The sequence below is a fragment of the Ornithorhynchus anatinus genome, chromosome 6 (genome assembly GCF_004115215.2).
Source record: "Ornithorhynchus anatinus isolate Pmale09 chromosome 6, mOrnAna1.pri.v4, whole genome shotgun sequence".
NCBI classification, from domain to species: domain Eukaryota; kingdom Metazoa; phylum Chordata; class Mammalia; order Monotremata; family Ornithorhynchidae; genus Ornithorhynchus; species Ornithorhynchus anatinus.
In genome coordinates this window covers 41726809-41746708 of record NC_041733.1, presented here as the reverse complement: position 1 = coordinate 41746708, position 19900 = coordinate 41726809, and the positions used below count along the sequence as shown (strand labels likewise).

General features: G+C 46.9%; 1 protein-coding gene across 2 annotated transcripts in view; it reads left to right on the top strand.

The window, feature by feature from the left end:
- The window catches only part of CHRDL1 (chordin like 1), a 77541-nt gene that overhangs the window by 33860 nt on the left and 23781 nt on the right, over positions 1-19900 (top strand). For both annotated transcript variants that reach the window (XM_007666516.3, XM_007666510.3), the window contains exons 5-6: positions 8040-8185; positions 9381-9474. In XM_007666516.3, coding sequence (XP_007664706.1) covers positions 8040-8185; positions 9381-9474 — 240 coding nt within the window. The remainder of the gene's footprint in view (positions 1-8039; positions 8186-9380; positions 9475-19900) is intronic.

The window sequence follows — 19900 nt, the reverse complement described above, 5'->3', positions numbered from 1 at the left end:
GCTGGATGTCAGGAGCCGGGGCTGTAAAAAGGTACTTTGATTGCTTTAACCCTTGAGAAAGTGGCTTCTCCTATTCTTCCTGGGGGGTTACCGGTGGTGGGAGTGGGGCTGGTGGTGGTGAAGAGCCCTGCAGCTGAGAGCTCATGGCCTTCGAGCTATACTTTTGGATGCCAGAAGGGCATCTGTGGTCGGGATAGATGGTGAAATCTTAAGGGACAGACCTGAGGCCCAGACGGTCCTGGGTAGGCCAAGGGACTGCAAAAAGAATCTCACCTCAAGCAGACATCAGACTGGATTTCCCAGGAAGCCCAATTGGGAACTTGGTTTTTTGAGGTCAGGAATGTTACTTTCACATATTGGCAAGCAGTGGGAGATGGCCATGAGAAAGGCCCCCTTTCCTGGTACTGGAGGATGCAGAACGACCTATGTTTTTGCCATTTCAGCCCTCTAAGGGGTGTGGGGTGACATTCGAAGACATTGCTAAATGCCACATTCTTTTTTTTGCCTTCTTTCTATAACCAGATTTTATTAAACCCTACAACACCATGCTAACATTATAGTATCACCACTGCATTCAGGTAAACAGGCCTAGAGACTCTTTTAACCTTAGTTCCACAGAATCTGGTGAAACTTAGGAAAGAAATTGGCCAAAGCTTTAAGGAGAGCTAGGAGAATTAGTAGAAAGGGCCCAGGAAAAGGGCTTAAATCAGGAAGATCAAAGTTCTAGTCCCAGCTCTGCTATAGAGACATCTGCCTTAGACTTTCTGGGTGTCAGGGTCCCCGTGAGTAAAAGTCCTCACCCTCCCCTGTCTTCACAGGAACTCTCTGAGGACAATTGACACCAAAGGGAGGAAAAGTAGTATAGAAATTCAAAGTTTTCCCAGTTTCCTGGCTTGTAAATAAGCTAGAGTACAGCTTAAGTACTTAGAGTTCAAGAATAACTAGTATAGTACTAGCCCCAAACCATCTAACTAGGCCCTAGAGGGTAACGTCACAGCTTTAGAAGCAGTGTGGCCTAGTGGATACAGTACAGGTCCAAAGGACCTGAGTTCTAATCCAAGTTTTGCCACATCTGCTGTGACCTTGGGCAAGTCACTTTACTTCTCTGCATCTCAGTTACCTCATCTGTAAAATGGGGATCAAGACTGTCAACTCCATGTCAGCTGTGTGAGTTTGGGCAAGTCTCTGTGCCTCAGTTACCTCATCTGTAAAATGGGGATTAAGACTGTGAGCCCTGCATGGGACAACCGGATTACCTTGTATCTTCCCCAGCACTTAGAACAGTGCTTGGCACATAGTAAGCGCTTAACAAATGCTATCATTATTATTATTATGTGGGACTGGGACTGTGTCCAACCTGATAGCTTGTGTCTACCCCAGCACATAGTAAGTGCTTAATACCATTTTTTAAAAAAAGACACTGTTACTCCCTGTCTCAGCCCCTACTCTCTAAATTCACCATAAATTATAATAATAGTAATAATGATAATAAATAAAAAGGAAACAGGTCTGATAGGTTCTCTACTGTACTTTTCCAGCATTTAGAACAGAGCTCTGCATAGAGTAGGCATTCAATAAATACCATGGAAAGAATGAATGATATTCTCCCCTTCCCTAAGTCCTCACGATGTCACTTCCAGGGGTCACCCCTAAGGATAACTACCTGTTGTGCTGCTGCTTGATGTAGAGACCAGTCAGATGGTTTTTCAAATTCAAGCATCTTCCCAACACTTTACTTTGATTATTGTCATCTATCAGAATATGTCCTGAAGCCCCGCTGGGCATCAGAAATCTCTCAGGGGATACCGTAAACTGTTCCCAGAAAGAGCCATTTCTCCATGGCCCTAAACTCCCCATCATTTGAGTTATGATGGCTTTCACAAGTATCAAGAATCCACCCTGGACCAGTTACTCCCTTACTCCCTTGTTCCAGATGGACGCTGAGGGCTCTCCTGAGGCATTGGATTAGATTGTTTAAAAGCACCTTCTAAGCAGTCAGTCTCCAAAGGGGATGGGCTTTTAAGATTCCTAATTTTCCTGAGGTGGCAGTTTCTCCCAAATGCAGCCAACTTAAATATTCAAACACACCTCCCAAACTACAGGTCTTTGACAAAGACCAGAGAGAGTTTATTGCTAATACAAATAATTTAAAGTCTGGATGACCGAATAGAACTGGGTTGGGCTGCCCCAGGCAGTAAGGGAACTGAGATGCATTTGGGTGAGACAAACTCACTTTTTGTGGTCCAGATTATCCGCGGATTGGATAACGGGTCACTCAGCTCACCAGATGTCAAATAAACAGCTTTCCACGGTTTACTAATGTGAAGGGAGAAGGAGTTCCTGGCAGAAAGGAAGGTACGAGCAAGAAGTTAGATGCTAGGCACCAATCTGCTGTGAGTCAAAACTCACCTGTGCTGGGCAGCAGTGACGGGGAGAGAGTCAAGGGTGGAGACTCAAGTTTACTGCACAGAAGAACCACTTCCATATTTTTACCAAGAAAACTTTACGGATCCACTACCAGAATGACTGCAGATGGAGGTGGGGTATTCTTGGAGAGATGTGTCCATGGAGTCACCATGGGTGAGAAACAATTGGGCATCATAAGACAAGACAAGATCCCAGGGCTCAGAACAGTGCCTGGCACATAGTAAGCACTTAACAAATACTGAAAAAACAAACTACACAAAACTACTGGATTTCCCACCTGAATGAAGATGGAGTTTACCCTCTTCTCCCCGCTGCCCTTCTAGTTGCTGAGATTGGGAGATGCGTGTATAGGGGCAATGTCCCAGTGCCCCTGCTTCCAACAATGATAGTTAGTCTCACCCTAGAGTTGAACTGTAACCTAAATCCCTCATGCTCTAACTTTAGTCTCTTTTCTGTTCCCTGATAGCCCTAGTCTACATGATAACCCTTCAGTTACTTGAGACCATTGTAATTATTATCATTATCGTTATTATTGTGCTAGATTGAAAGCTCATTGTAGAGGCAGGGAATGTGTCTGCTATATTTTATACTGTACTCTCCCAAACGTAGTTCAGTGCTCTGCACACAGTAAGTGCTCAATAAATATGACTGATTGATTAAGTGCTTTTTATGTGTCAAGTGTTGTTCTAAGCAATGGGGTATGAATTAGTCTGGTTGGACACAGTCACTGTCCCACATGGGGCTCACAGTCTAAATCCACGATTAAAGCACCCCTCAACCTTCTCTTCTCCGGGCTAATTCTAATTCCGGCCCCATCTCCCAGCTCTTTCATGATCCAACAAAAATGTTCCAGGTTATTGAGCTGAGCCTTCAGCCTCAGTGCCAGTGTGGTTCACTTGCCTTCGTTCCCATGGGATTTCCTGACTTTCACAGGTCCCTGGCTCAGGGAAAGCCATGGCTCTCTTTTGCAAAGCGCCTTCGCTTGACTGACAGGCCCGACCTCAGGAAGCCCGGGACTGACAGCCCCATCAAGGCTGTTGGAAAAGAATCCCAGCTGGGATACCAAACTCCTCCAAACGACCGTCAGAGGGATGGCAGATGGACGGCTAATTAACCTCCCCCATGCCCCCGGCCTGATCCCAGTCCCTGCCAGGCGTAGACCCTGACCTTATTAAAGAGCAAATCTGCAGGCCCCCTTGTTTCAAGTGCACGGGAGAATGCGCTCTCAACAGGGAATTTGAAGACTTCCAATTAGGGGCAAGTTCAGAAGCCAGAGGGAAAATGAGCCGCTCAGGATGAGTAACCAAGGGAGATGCATGACTCTGTGTCAGAAGAAAGGGAAGAGGCAGGCAGGCCACTGGCTAGGGTTTTCACAGGCCCAGGCCAAATAGCACTTCGTGGCCCTGGTTGGAGGAGATGAGTGGAGAGTTTAAATAGCAGAACTACCAGCTACTCCGGTAATTCCGTTCTGGGAATTTTGGCCCCTCCCCAGATGGAATGTGGGAGGCCTTGATTGTGGGGTCCAATGACACCCTGAGCTCGACTGGGGAGGGGGTGTTTAAGGAGCAGAACCAGGGCAGAGGCAGGCAGTTGCCTCTATATTCGTCGTTCCTCTATAAGCCCCCTCCCGTCCCCTTCTTGCTCAGCTCCTCCATCGCCAGGAAATGCCGGCCAAACGCCTACATCCTTAAGATAAAAATAAGAGGGGCAGGGACCTGTGTTGCTCCTGGGGAGAGGGGGAGAAAGGCCCAGGAAGCATACCCTCTTTAAAACGGTGCCCTTTCAAAAATCTGATTCGGGACTACCACTGAGAGTGATACTGAATAAACCCAGTTCTGCCGCAGATCTGAATCACCATGGGCCGCTCCACCCCTCATCCATCAGCAGGTAGACTGTCCCCGCTTCCTGCCTGAGCAGGAAAAGAATCAGGATTGGGCTGAAGTATGAGCTTTCGGCTCCCTTACTCTGTCTCTGGCTCCCTCCAGCCGGGCAGGCAGATAACTGGTTTTCCTCACTCTGCACCCGCCCGCCGGTGGGAGGGAGTGTTGCGTCTGCCAGTTTAGTTGCAGAGTGAGCTTCTTGGTCTGCTGCTTGGAGAAGGTGTTTTTGGGTGGCGGGCACCTGCCACCCTCAAAAACTAGTGGGTCTCAGTCACTGTCAAGTCAGTCAAACCTCCTGTCATGGGCCTGATAAGATCCCATCTCCTCTGACAACTATCCCCTTCACCTCCCTGCCCGCCTCATCCCAGCCCTCATTCTCCTAGCCTGCTAAACCGGCCAGCCCAGGGCACCCAACCCTATACCCTCCTGCCTTGGAGTCTCTTGCCCGCTGTCTCCCTTATCTTCAGTGCCCTGCCCACTCCTCTCTTGCTCAGCTGGGCTTCTTCCTTCTTTCAGTGCCCTTTTGCCTGCTCACATGGTCTGTGGTCATCCCAGAATAACCCCCTTGAGTCCAGTCATATCACTCCAGGAGCCGACACCTGGAGGTTTCTCTGTGTTGCATGTTAGTAGCTGTCTGCTTTTACGTGTGTAGAATCTGATGTAGGTCTGTGAATCTGTCTTGTAAACTCAGCTTGCATATGCCAAAATGGTTCCCTAGTGTTTAGTATTTAATAAGTATAGTTGATTGATTGATTGGGTCAGTGAGGGAGGGGACTGCATCATCTTCCTCCTCCTAGTCTCCCTCTCTCTTTCCTCCTCCCCTCCCCAGTTTCTCAGGGTTTTAGATAGTGATAGGACTGCAGTGGTCGCTGAGTCTGTGCTAGGAACTGGCTGACTAGCCCTAGACGAGGATTTGGCTATTCCAAGTATGTGAGCCTGCCTGTGTGCCCTTCTAGATTTGAAGGGGAAAGTTGAGCCTGTGGCTCCTTTATCCCCATTCTGCAGATTGGGAAGCTGAGGTCCAGGGGGGGTGTGATTTACCCAAGGTCACACAGCTGCTCAGCAGCAGAACTCTAATCTTATCAAACAAATTTGGTTGAGCTTCAGGGAAATGGGAGGAGTAAAAGCTGGCCAGCCCTAACTAGATTCTCCCATTTCCCTGGGGGATTGAGGGTTAAATGCTGAATGATGTTGAAGCTGTCTGTGTGCCTGTGCGGAGAAGCCCTAGAAGAGGCTGCTGGGTTTTCTTTGCTCTTTCCTCCATCTCCCTCCTCCTCCCACATCTTGCAGGGCAGTGACCAGCTCTGCTCTCAGGGAGATTCTGATGCTGCACGGCCAGATCTCCAGTGGAAGCATATGAGGAAAGTCAATCAGTCAGTCAGTCAGTCATATTTATTGAGCACTTACCGTGCTCACTTACTGTGCTCAAAGCACTGCCCTAAGCCCTGGGGAGAGTACAACAATATAATAAGTGATGAAAACAGTGTGGATAGAGCCTAGGCCTGGGAGCCAGAAGGACCTGGGTTCTCCACTACATGTCTGCTGTGTGACCTTGGGTAAGTCTCTTCACTTCTCTGGACCTCAGTTCCCTCATCTATCAAATGGGGATTGACTGTGAGCCCCATGTGGAACATGGACTGTGACCAACCTGATTCATTCAATAATATTTACTGAGCACCTACTATGTGTCAAATGCTTGGGAGAGTACAATATTACAGTCAACAGACGCATTCCCTGCCCACAGTTGGCTTACAGTCAGGAGGGGAAGACAGACATTAATATGTATAGTATAGTGCTAAGCGCTTAGTACAGTGCTTTGCACACAGTAAGCACTAGATAAATACAATTGAATGACTATAAATAAATGAATAAATAAATTAGCCTGTATCTACCCCAGTGATTAATATAGTGTCTGGCACATAGTAAGCACTTAACAAACACCTTCAAAAGAAAAAAAAGTTTCCAAGTTCTACGGTTGGATTTTCCCTCCTAATCCTGCAGTCTCTCGGCCTTGCCCCTTTGGTGGGGTGCCCAACCGAACAACCCGCATTCCTTGGTGGCGAAATCATTCCAGACATTTCTTGGATTCCAGAGCTCTGCCAGCTCATTTCGGGGCCACAGAAAATATGATTTTGTAGGACAAGAAAGTTTCCCTTCCCCATGAAACCCCCAAAGCATGGCAGCAAGCACCAGTTGTATTCCCGTCCGGGGTATTCATATCTGATGGGCAATGACTGTTGCCGAATTGTATATTCCAAGCGCTTACTACAGTGCTTTGCACATAGTAAGCGCTCAATAATTACTATTGAATGAATGAATGACTCTTCCCCCTATCTTAAAAGCCTCATTGACAGCACATTTCCTCCAAGAGGTCTTCCCTAAGTCCTCTTTTCCTTTTCTCCAATCTCTTCTGCTTTACCCTGACTTGTTCCCTTTATTCAAACTCCACTCAGCACCACAGCACTTATACATCTGTAATTTATTTATTTATATCTATGTCTGCATTCCTCTCTAGAGTGTAAGCAGTCTAAGGGGAAGGGAGAACAGGAACTTCTTAAACTCATTTGCAGATGAGCAAACTGAAGTACAGAGACCCTCTAGACTGTAAGCTCATTGTGGGCAGGGAACGTGCCTGTTATATTGTTATATTGTACTCTCCCAAACACTTACTACAGTGCTTTGCACACCATAAGTGCTCAATAAATCCAACTGACTGCTTAAATTCATTCAATCATATTATTGAACGCTTACTGTGTTCAGAGCACTGTACTAAGCACTTGGAAAGTACAATTCAGCAACAAAGAGAGACAATCACTGCCCACAATGGGTTCACAGACTAGAAGGGGGAAAAGGAGTGTCTGCTCCAACATCTGCAGTGGAACCAACACCTCATGTTTCTCGGGCACCATGCGTACGAGGGATCCGAACGGAGAATACAGTCAGTTATTGGCATGACCCACAACTAGCATATATCAAAGCACTCTCAGGTGGAACGAAGCGGGCAACGGAGATGTGGGCTAGTTGTGGACCACTGGATTTTCCCTCTACCTGGGACATTGATTCATTCAACCAGATTTACTGAGCTCTTACTGTGTGCAGAGCACTGTATTAAGCACTTGGAAAGTACAATTCGGCAATAGAGACCATCCCTACCCAATGACAGGCTCACATGTACGTCAGACGATGTTCTTGCAATTTTACGTCACTGTAGTTGGAGCAGTAGAAGAGCACTAGATTCTTCTATTGTACCATACAATAAATCAGTGGTATTTGAGTGCTGAAGGACTGTATTAGGTGCTTGAGAGAGAGAGAGAGTACGGGAATAATGATATCGGTTTTGCCAAGCACTATTCTAAGCATTGGGGTAGATACAAGATAATTATGTCCCACATGAGGCTCACAGACTAAGTAGGAGGGAGGACATTTTACAGACAAGGAGACAAGGTTATTAAGGCACAGAGGAAGTAATGTGACTTGCCCAAGGTCACACAGCAGGCAGGTGGCAGAGCCTGGATTAGAACCCAGGTCCTCTGACTCCCAGGCCCGGGCTCTTTCCACTAAGCCTCACTGCTGTTCATGCTGCTGCCTAATCATCGTTCTCAGCTCGCTGCCATTGCCCCTTTTGAGGAGTTGGTTCATGGCTGTGCCAGGGTCACCTGGAATAAACCGTTGCTCCTCGGATGTCGGAGGGCAGGAGAGTTTCATCCTTCTCTTTGGTGATTTCCCTGACAGAGGAGTCGCTGTCTCCAGTGAGCACTAAGACGACAGGGAAGTCCTGCGAGTACAACGGCACCACTTATCACCACGGGGAGATGTTCGTAGCCGAAGGGCTTTTTCAAAACCGGCACGCCAACCAGTGTGCCCAGTGCAGCTGTTCGGTAAGTAGCCCCGTCATTCACTCATTCATTCATTCAATCAATCGTATTTATTGAGCGTTTACTGGGTGCAGAGCACTCTATTAATTGCTTGAGGGAGTACAATATAACAATAAACAGACACATTCCCTGCTCACAACAAGCATACAATATGGGGACTGCAAGGGAAGACAGACATTAATATAAATATAAATAAATTCATTACAGACATGTGCATAAGAGCTGGGGGCTGGGAGGGGGGAAGAACAAAGGGAACAAGTCAGGTGTCACAGAAGGGAGTAGGAGTAGAGGAAAGGAGGGCTTAGTCAGGTAAGGCCTCTTGGAGGAGATGGGCCTTCAATAAAGTTTTGAAGTGGGGGAGAGTCATTGTCGGATTTGAGGAGAGAGGATGTGGGTGAGGGGTAGGTGGTAGGCGAGAGATAGAAGAGATCGAGGCACAGAGATAAGGGTCCCACCCTCATCTCTCGGGAGGCATCTCCACCCCAACACCCCTCTGCACCACCAACCCCATCTTATTTCTCTAAAACTGAATTCAAGGTCAGCTGCTTTCCTCACTGTGGATATAGAACTATGTCCAACTATAAGCTCGACCTCCAAGGGAGGATGTGGACAGCTGTCAATCCCAGGACAGTGACCTTTAACAGCCTTCAAGTGAATGACCTCCTTTCTTGAGTTGTATTGGCAGGCCCTTCCCCTCATCCTTAATCAATTCCTTGGGTCTGTGCACATAAGGAGCTAATAATAATGATGGCAATAAAAATTCTTGGAGATTGCATCATACTTATATTTTCCCAAAATGCCTTTAGAGAGTTTAATCTCATTTCAAACTCACGACAGTCCCGTGAAGTCTGTATCATCGTTCCCCATTTTACAACCGAGCAAACCGGGATGCAGAGAGGTTAAGTGATATGCCTAAGGCCACACAGTAGGCCAGGGCTAAAGCTGAGATTGGCACCCAAGTCTCCCGACCCATCTCTTTCCACCAACTCGTGGCTTAACTTCTGCTGCAAATGCCTACTTTGGGACTCGAAGTCCCTTGGGGTCTGCTACTATAGCTTTCCAAGAAAGTTAAAAGAGGCTAATGACTACAAACTAGGATGAAGGAAAAGCGAGGAACATCAGTTCAGCCTGCTGATGCCCATTGCGGATCGAATCGACCACGGGAACTGTTGCTCACCAATGAGCATCTCGTTGGCAGGAGGGGAATGTGTACTGTGGTCTGAAGACTTGCCCGAAGCTCAGCTGTGCCTTTCCGGTCTCAGTTCCCGATTCCTGCTGCCGAGTGTGCCGAGGTAAGCGTCCCACCTGAACCCAGAAATCTGCATTCTGGGTTTCCCCATGACTCCTCTGGGGCTGGACTGTGTTAATGGAAATGAAATCATGGTGGGGGGGGTGCCCTTAATTATGTGGGCCCAATCAACCAAAGGACTTCTCTAAGTGAAGCTTGCTTTCATTGTGTTCTCTCAGGCTAGCTGCCAAAGGACAGGTGAAGGGGGAAGGGGAGAAAGTGGCCAGAGCCAGAGGACATTAATTTTTGTAGCCTACCCATGTTTAAAAAGGCTCAGCCAGGTTATTTTGGGTGGGTGGGTTGACTTGTTCAATTAGGAGTTCTTGAAACGCCAGTCGTCGGTGGTGCCTCTTGATTTCTTTGGTCTATAGCTCTCCTATTATTATTCGTTCAAAAATATCTATCGAGTGCTTATTGTGTGCAAAGCACTGGACTAATAATAATAATAATGATGGTATTTGTTAAGCGCTTACTGTGTGCCAAGCACTGTTCTAAGCGCTGGGGTAGATATAAGGTAATCAGGTTGCCCCACGTGGGGCTCACAGTCTTAATCCCTATTTTCCAGATGAGGTAGTTGAGGCACAGCGAAGTTAAGTGACTTGCCCAAAGTCACAGAGCTGACAAGTGACAGAGCCGGAATTAGAACCCATGACCTCTGACGCCCAAGCCCGAGCTCATTCCACTGAGCCACGCTGCTTCTCTGAGCACTTGGGAGCATACAATATAACAAACACATTCCCTGCCCACAACAAGCTTACAGTTCATTCATTCATTCAATAGTATTTATTGAGCGCTTACTATGTGCAGAGCACTGTACTAAGCGCTTGGGATGAACAAGTCGGCAACAGATAGAGACGGTCCCTGCCGTTTGACGGGCTTACAGTCTAATCGGGGGAGATGGACAGACAAGAACAATGGCAATAAATAGAGTCAAGGGGAAGAACATCTCGTAAAAACAATGGCAACTAAATAGAATCAAGGCGATGTACAATTCATTAACAAAATAAATAGGGTAATGAAAATATATACAGTTGAGCGGACGAGTACAGTGCTGTGGGGATGGGAAGGGAGAGGTGGAGGAGCAGAGGGAAAAGGGGAAAAAGAGGGTTTAGCTGCGGAGAGGTAAAGGGGGGGTGGCAGAGGGAGTAGAGGGAGAAGAGGAGCTCAGTCTGGGAAGGCCTGGGGGAGACAGGCATTAATATAAATGAATAAATTACAGATATGTTCATAAGTGCCATGGGGCTGGGAGAGGGGATGAATAAAGGCAACAAGTCAGAGCGAAGTAGAAGGGAGTAGGAGAAGAAGAAAGGAGGACTTAGTCAGGGAAGACCTCTTGGAAATGTGCCTTCAATACGGCCTTGAAGACGGGGAGAGTAATTGTCTATCAGATTTGAGGAGGGAGGGCAGAGGTAGGGCGTGGGCAAGTGGTGGGTGGCAAGACAAGGCACAGTGAAATGGTTAGCTTTAAAGAAGTGAAATTTGGGGGTTGGCTCATAGTAGGAGAGTAGTAAGGTAAGGAAGGAGGAGGCAAGGTGATTGAGTGCTTTAAAGCCAATGAGGATGTGTTTTTACTCAGATGTTCAGATGCAGGTGTTAGAGGCAGTGTGATCTGTTGGAGTGAGTTCCAGCCAAGGAATCAAGAGATCTTGATTTCAGGACAAGTTCAGCCACCCACCTGTTGTGTGAATTTGGACAAGTCACTTACCCTCCCTGGGCCTCAGTTTTCCCATCGGTCAATTGGGAGGAAAAATATCTGATTCCCTTTGCCTTGGAGATTATTTGTGTGGTGGGGAGGGCAAATGAGATTGTTGATGTGAAAGCCATTTGGAAATCAAAGCACTGTCAAAATTTAAGGTTTCATTTTTACAAACAGTCCCTTAAAGATTGACTTATTCCCTCCAGGTATGGGAAATTCACTTTTCTTCCCCTGCAACCCATCAGAACATGCCATTAATATTTCTATCTGGAAGACCTACCCTTTTAACGCCAGCAGCACACAAATGCTCAAACCCCTAATAATATGCTGGCTGCAGAGAGCCTTCTGAGTTTGGAGTGGAATTAGCCATAGCCTAATTTGATTTATGCTTGAATTAGGCTGAGAATTTTCCCACACCTGTTTCTTATGATGTCTTCATAAAAAGGTCTGTGCTACAGTCCCACAGTTAAGAGTCAGCTGGGGAAAAGGAAATTTCCCTCCCTCCCACCCCACCCCCAAGCCCTCCCCTTGTAAATTTGGGTCTGTCCCGCAGTACATTCTCAATGAGCAAATCATAACTTGTCAGCAGGCCTATCTGTCCCTGGATCAAAGGGCTGGTATGAGAATTTTTTTTTTTGAGCCAAAAGTCACTAAGATCGAATGCTGAATAATCAGGGAAGCCTCTGAATATAAGTTCTGGACAGATACTATCTAAAAAACTGTCCCGCCCAGACAATGGGAAGAAGAGAAGTAAGGTTCCACACTCTCCCTCAGTACTGTGATCCAATCTGGCACAAATGTGGAAGCCAGGGAGTCTAACTTAAATCTGTCCCACTGTACTTTCCACTCTTTCCCTCTTATCTTGTCCAGAGTGGAAGCTACTCACTGACCTGCTTTTTACATTCTTGCCCATGGCTCCTGTCTCCTCTCACCCTTATTGCCTCTAGAGTCAATAAACCCTCTTTTCTCTGTAATTATTTCTGTGGCTCTGCTTGGGCTCCCCCTCCACTCCCTGCCTCTGACACTTGGGTTGATGGATCTCTCTCTGGTCTCCCTGGTAGCCAGGGGCAGGTGGTAGGTTTGTGGTTCCTGGCTCCCTGGCTAGACTCAAAAATGAGGTGAGAAGGTGCCATCCATTTCCAGCAGCAGAGAAGCAAGCAGGGAAGGGGTCAGTGGAGGCTAATTGCATCCGGGTCGGGAAGCCCCAGCATCTGAAGGCACCACACAGGGTCATCAGGTTCATCCCCCGGCTTCCGGCTGGCGAACACCTAGGCCATTCAGGATAGATAAATTGCTGTTCTTTTTTACATGAAAGAATATCAAGGATGGAGTCCCTTCAACCTCAGTCATTAACCTGTTTGGTGTCTCATCACCTTGACAGTCAGCGAGTTCTGTCTACCAAAGTCTCCCTGACATTAAAGCCCATTTCTTCTTAGTTCAGTCCTCAGTCACCGAGACAATGTCCTCCCTCCTCCTCCAGGACGCCTTCCCTGATTAATTCCTAGATCTCCAAGTCACATCAACCCCCAAATTGCTTCTCACACCTTTCTTAGCACTTAGAGTAATACGTATATTCAGTTCTCCATTCACCAATTAATTCTGAATTTTTATCCCGGCGTATTCGTTCTGCTATGTATCTGATCTTTAAGCTCCTTACTAGTCCCATTCTTCATCGTACTCAGTTTTATATGTCTGCCTTCCCCATTCTAGTGTATGCTCCTTGTAGGCAGGGAATGTAATGTTTATTTGGGCTACACTTTCCCAAGTGTGTAGTATTGTGTGTCACACTCAACAGGAGCTCATAGCTACTTTTAAGATCACTGCTTCTCTCCACAATAGAATGGAAACAGTTAGCCCTTAGTCATGTCTTGCCTAGGCTAAACAGCCACAACTAGTTTAATCTCTTCTCATGGCACCTCTTGCCCCCTCCCTTTAGTCAGGATTGCTGCTTTCTTTCTCAAGCCCATGAGTTTTTGGACCTCCTTTTCTCAAGTGCAGCAGCATGGCCAAGTAGGCCACGGGCCCGGGAGTCAGAAGGACCTGGGTTCTAATCCCAGCTCTGCCACTTGTCTGTTGTGTGATCTTGAGCAAGTCACTTCACTTCTCTGGGCCTCAGGTACCTCATCTGGAAAATGGGGATTAAGACTGTGAGCCCCATGTAGGACACTGACTGGGTCAAACCTGATTAACTTGTATAACAGTAAATGCTTAACAAATACCACTAAAAAAAAATGAAAAATACGGGCCCCTGCATTCAGTCAATCATATTTATTGAGCACTTACTGTGTGCAGAGTCCTGTACTAAGCGCTTGGGAGAGTACAATATAACAAGAAGCAGACACATTCCCTGACCACAGTGAGTTTACTGTCTAAAGACTGTAAGCTCTACTGTAGTAGAGTTTGAGTACAGTAAACTACAGAACTACAAACTAAAGTACTACAGTACTGTAGTAGAGTAGTACTGTACTATAGCACCCCGGCTCTGCCACTTGTCAGCTGTGTGACTTTGGGCAAGTCACTTGACTTCTCTGTGCCTCAGTTCCCTCATCTGTAAAATGGGGATGAAGACTGTGAGCCTCATGTGGGACAACCAGATTACCTGTATCTCCCCCAGCGCTTAGAACAGTGCTCTGCATATAGTAAGCGCTTAACAAATACCAACATTATTATTATTAGTAGTAGTAAGGGTCTGCCTAGTGTGGACTGAGTAAGGATTGCTTCCTGACTTCCTATGTCATACACAGAGAGTAATTCACCTTTGGAAGTTTGGACCAAGCAAGCCTTGACTCTTTTGGGGCCTGGAGAAATATCTGTCTGGAAATCCTATCAGGATAGACTCTCTAGGACTGCTCCCAAACCTAGTCAGACCATAAAAACCCCACCGTAGTTTGTCATTTCTGCTTCCCGTCCACTCGCCCACATGACACAAGGAGGCAGAGGGCTTTGGAATTATTAGCCTTCCAAAAACTGAGAATAGTTTGGACAGCCTAAATGGATCACTTGGCCAAGTGGGAGACCGACCCATAGGTACTTCAGGAGCCTCGCCAAACTTGAGGTCTGGCTCAGCTTGAGTCAGATGGAAAAGGGGCATCTTTTTTCCTCAGAAGTCCAATTCTTCTAACTTGACCACAGGAATTGGTTTCTTCCTGATGAAGACAGTTGTCCTGCCCAATGGGAGCACTGCTTTCCCTTAGAGTCCAAGCTCAGAGATCAGAGACCAGCTGGGAGTCAGGAACTCGGCAGGGTATGAAGAGGTGTGTGTGACAGTTCCAGAGCTGGTTCTGCCTCTCTGGGATGACTGCTCACTCAATTTCATTAGATTTCCCTCAAAAGTCTTTAAAAGCACAGGAGTCTCTATAATAGGAAATCCCTCCAGGGCTGGGTCAGGGCATGGAAAACCAATTGGCTCGGTCCAGGACTTGTGTTAGGAATTCCACTGTTTCCTGGCCACATGGAAAGAAAGGAAGCTTTGCAGGAGGCGGACAGGGTAGGCATTTTTCATCCCTGAAAATCATCAATCGGGGGCATGTTCACCTCAACCATGGCATTTGCCCCAGTGCTCTGATTTCACTGTAGCTGCCAAAGCTTGAGGGGGTCCCGCAGAGTTTGGAAATGGGCCATTCCCTGTATTGTGAACAGGCCAAACAGAAATGCTCCACTTCTCTTCCTCTTCCAAATCCCTCCTGGAAAGGCCTTCTTGCACCCTCAGATGGTGACACCATCCCCTCCCCTGCTTCTTCAAGTCCCCACTACACGCGTCCTCCAGAAAGTTCCGCACCAAAACATCTCTGAACTAACCCTTTCCCCATTGTGTCCCGAATGTTTCTCTGGCCTGACTGAGACGATAAACAGTCCGGGCAGGGAACGTGCCATGCCTGCTGTTTGAGGCGTCTTCAGGCTTGCAGTCAGAGCTCAGCAGATTTATTCTAATAATTCTGTTGGGGATGTCTTGTCAAGGTCAATAATGCCGCTTCCCCCTTGAAGGTCCAGAGGTATTTTTGATGTGCGTAAATATGGCTCCACAAAGACATTGCCAGTGATGCATTGCAGGCCAATTATCTCTTCACGGGTGGCTTATGCCACTCTTACCTCGGGCCCGGCCTTCTTCTGTCTTAAAGAATGCAGTGATCCCCAAGAAACATACAGGTGGATGTGTCCCGTTGCTTGAATTAACAAACTGTCTTTGTGAACTTGGACTGGAGCATTAACGGAAATCATTACCGAGGCTGGTAGGTAGAGCGGGAGTGGGGGAGTCAGAGGAGCCGGAAGGATCACCAGAAGAAATGGGATAGTAGGGGCAGGACTTCATCACTGGAAAAGCAGCTAAAGCCTAGGCTGGGAATCCTACCTAAAGGTGGCAGGGATGGCAAATCTGGGGACACTGCTGACCGTATTTTGATTGAATAAATCCAGGTGGCTCAGGCCAAAAGACAGCGGAGTGTTGACGTAACTTTCCAGATCATTCAGGCGAAGGCCTGGAGGGGCTGGGAGGAAGAGACAGACAGACAGCCACCATCCTTCATCTCTTCCAGGCCAGGAAGACCACTTTGCGTTCCCCTGGGCTACTGCAGCCGAGCCAGCCAAATCGGCAAGCGTGGTTGAAGGAGGAAATACCTAGCATAAGACCCATTTTTCACTGACGAGATGGAGAGGCTACAAGAGTAAACTCTCCCAAATTGTCTGTTTTATTGTCTCCGCTTCCTGACAGCTATTTTTAGTTCCCCGGGGTGGTAGCAGAGAATTTTACTTTATATGGTGACGTGGGTTTTTAACTCCCTACTTTATGGCTGCTAAAAATTAAACCGTCTCAGGAAGCTGCAGCTGTCCACCCCTGGGTATGCCGCATCCCAAGTCAGGGGATGAAAAGTTAGCTGGTTGACTAAAGGGCCAGTTCCTTCTTCCAAGGGGGCAATAAAAATCAGCCTGAATAGGAAAGGGAATAGTGGGAGCAGGAGAGAAAAGAGATTGCAGATATTTATGGTGGGGGGAATCGGCGGGCCCATTTTGATTGGCTTTACCAATTGTCGTGGCTTGGAATAACCCAGAGGACAGTGAAATGGAACCCATTTCCTTTTTCAGTTTTTATTCATTCATTCGTATTTATTGAGCACTTAGTGTGTGCAAAGCACTGTACTAAGCACTTGGGAGAGTACCATATAACGATAAACAGACACATTCCCTGCCCCAAATGAGCTTTGCTGGGAGATTTTTTTTGCAGATAGCAACAGAGCAACATCAGCCATTTTCAACGCTCCCTCCTCCATTTCCTGCTTTGCCTGTGTCCCCTTTGGTGTCCCTGCTCTGTCAGCAGAGGCAGGGAAAGAAGAGAGAGGGGAGCATGGGGCAGCTGTCAAGCCCTGGGAGTGGTAACAAGGGCAGCTGTTACAGAGTCCTACCTGCCTTGATTACTCTATCAGCCTCCTTTGCCGACCTCCCTGCCTCATGTCTTTCCCCATTCCAGCCCATACTTCACTCTGCTGCCTGGATCATTTTTTCTACACCAAATGTTCAGGCCATTTTTCTTCACTCCTCAAGAACCTCTAGTGGTTGCTTATCCACCTCCATGTCAAACAGAAACTCCTTACCTTCCGCTTTAAAGCACTCAATCATTGTGTCCCCTCCTACCTCATCTCACTACTCTCCTGCTACAACCCAGCCCGCACACTTCAGTCCTCTAATGTTAACCATTTCACTATGCCTCAATCTCATCTATCTTATTGCTGTCCTCTAGCCCACGTCCTGCTTCTGGCTTGGAATACCCTCCCTCTTCATGTACAGCGGGGGATTACTTTCCCCATATTCAAAGCCTTATTGAAAGCGCATCTCCTCTAAGAGGCCTTCCCTGACTAGATCTTCCTTTCCTCTTCTCCCACTCCCTTTCGCATCACCCTGACTTGCTCCCTTTATTCATCGCCCCCATCACAGGCCTACAGCACTCATGCACACGTCTGTAATTTTATGTATTTATATTAATATCTATCTCCCCCTCTAGATTGTAAGAACACTGTGGGCAGGGAATGTATCAGATATATCGTTATATAGTACTCTCCCAAGTGCTTAGTACAGTGCTTTGTACACAGTAAGTTCCCAATAAATACTACTGACTGACTGAATGACTGGAGGGAGCAGACCAGCAGAGGCATCTATGCTGCTTCCACAAGTGGAAAAGCCAAGCAGAGGTGACCTGGCATGCTACTCTCTAGCACAGATTTGTCATTTGGGCCCTAAACACTTTCTTCTTCCCAGTGTGCTTGGCACTGTTTGCATAAGCCCTTTGGCTCCAGTGAGCTACCAGGTCAAACAAAGGATCTTCCAGATCCTTTCATTCATTCATTCAATAGTATTTATTGAGCGCTTACTATGTGCAGAGCACTGTACTAAGTTCTTGGAATGAACAATTCGGCAAGAGATAGAGACAATCCCTGCCCGATGACAGGCTTACAGTCTAATCGATCCTCTGAGAGCCCTGGCATTGAAGCCCTGCCTATAGGCAGCTCCGCACCTAAATTGTCCCCAGCCCCATTTTTAAGGACTTCCAAGGGGGGAGATGCCACCGTCTCTGTAGTTTACCTCAGCTGAGCTGAGCAACGTCTGTGGGACGTGGAAAAGTTAGAGGACTGGTCCGGGAGATGCTGTGACTGGAGAAATGCCCAAGTGAGTTTCTGTAATTATGTCCTAGGCCCCTAAAGAGGTCAAAATGGTGCTTAAAAAGGTAGAAAAGTTTGCTTTCCCCTCAGGAATATCTGCATACCCACACCTTGCTGACTGCCGTCAACCTGACTTCCCCTGGTTTGGAATTTTGGCCCCTAATGCTCCTCTGCAGTGGCCATTGCTGGGAAAATGCCCCATTTGAGAGAGGGAGGGTGCGTTGTGGGAACGACCAGACCCAAATCCAGGCTTCGCCAAACACAGCCAGAGTTTTGAATTCATTGGCTCAGAGCCAAGGCCGGCACCATTGTTCAAATACTTGTTCTTCTCACCTCCCCAGGCTAGAGAGACAAACCTCTTCCATCCCTGTAGGGTGCTACTCGGGGGAATAATGGAGATTGAATAAATAACACATGTAGAGCGTGAGGTGAAATGAATGTTGTTTGACAATCAGTCCACCAGAAAACTTTCAGAGGTTGGTGAAAAAACGCATTACAATCACGTCTTGATCTTTCTCCTGACTACAGGATCATCAGTCACTGTCAGGGCTCCTCACTCTGGCTAGAACAGGAGGCCTCTCTCCAGGCCGGTGGTAGTTTCCCAGTGAATCAGGGTCAAGCACGACAAGTGGGTCAGCCTTGCGTGTTCCCAAAAGGGAGCACCCCTGATTCTCAGTCAGCCTTCCTTCATGTGATTCTTTTGTGACTTTAGTGAATGTGAAGGAAGGGAATTGGAGTTAGGGTCCCATTCCTCTTTCCACTGCTCTCTTGCTCTGTGGACCAATAGAAGGGGCCTTGAGCTCCTTTTTTATTATTTTTTCTGTTTCGTCTGGCATCCTGACCCAGAAGCTTGAGCTTCTTTTTTTTATCCCAGGCACTGTACTAAGTGCTGGGATAGATACAGGCTGATCAGGTTGGACACAGTCTCATTTTACAGATGAGGTAACTGAAGCCCAGAGAGGTGAAGTGACATGCCCCAACTCACACAGCAAGTAAGTGGCAATCAGGATTAGAACCCAGACTCTCAGGCCCATTCTTTATGCACTAGGTTATGATGCTTCTCCTTGTAGGCAGGGATCTTATCTACCACCTCCATTGTATGACCTTGTGGATAGAGCACCGTTAAAGTCAAAAGGATCTGGTTCTAATCTGGCTCTGTCACTTGTCTGCTGTGTGATCTTGGGCAAGTCAGTTAACTTCTCCTCACCTCAGATACCTCATTTGTAAAATGAGGATTAAGACGGTGAAACCCACATCAAATATAGATTGTGTCAAAACTTATTAGCTTGTATCTACCCAGAGCTTAGAACAGTGCCTGGCAGAGTGTAAGTGCTTAACAATACTATTTTAAAAAAAAGTGACTTATCAGATCAGAGACAGAGGAGGGACAAGAATTCTGGTTCCTGTCCCAGGGCTCTTTCCAATAGACCTAATGCCTAGGTGAATTTGTGGTGCTTTCTGAGCCTATAATTTTGTTAGTAAAATAGTTTTCTAGCCCTATAATTCTGTGACTCAGTTTCTATCAAATGCCGGAGTCATTAACATGTAATTACTTTACAGCTATTTGAGGTGCCACCTTAATGTTTCTGATTTTTCATAACTTCTCACTAGCAGGGTGTGGAATTTTTTTAAAAAGAAAGATGAATAGAGCTCTTAAAATCATTCCCATCCATAATAATAGCCTAAACTGAAGTGAAATTTAGGTTCCAAATAATATGAGGACTTCCCCTAAAATGTTGGTTTATGTTCATCAGAAAGCATCTGGGCAGTTTGCTCAAAACTCCCAAACAGGCTGATAGAATAAGTGATAACACTTTTGAGTCCCCTTAGACTGTGAAGCCCCTTTGGGACAGGCACTGTGTCTGTTTTGACTGTCCTGTATCTACCTCAGTGCTTAGTACAGTGCTTGGCACATAGTAAGTGCTTAACAAATACCACAGGTGTCCCCCAAATGGGTATTATCTTTCACTGTTCAGTTTGCTCCAATCTGTGTCCATTGATTTAGACCTTAAGCTCATTGTGAGCAGGGAACAAGTCTACCAACTCTGTTATTGTGTTCTCTCCCAAGAGTTTAGTACAGTGCTCTG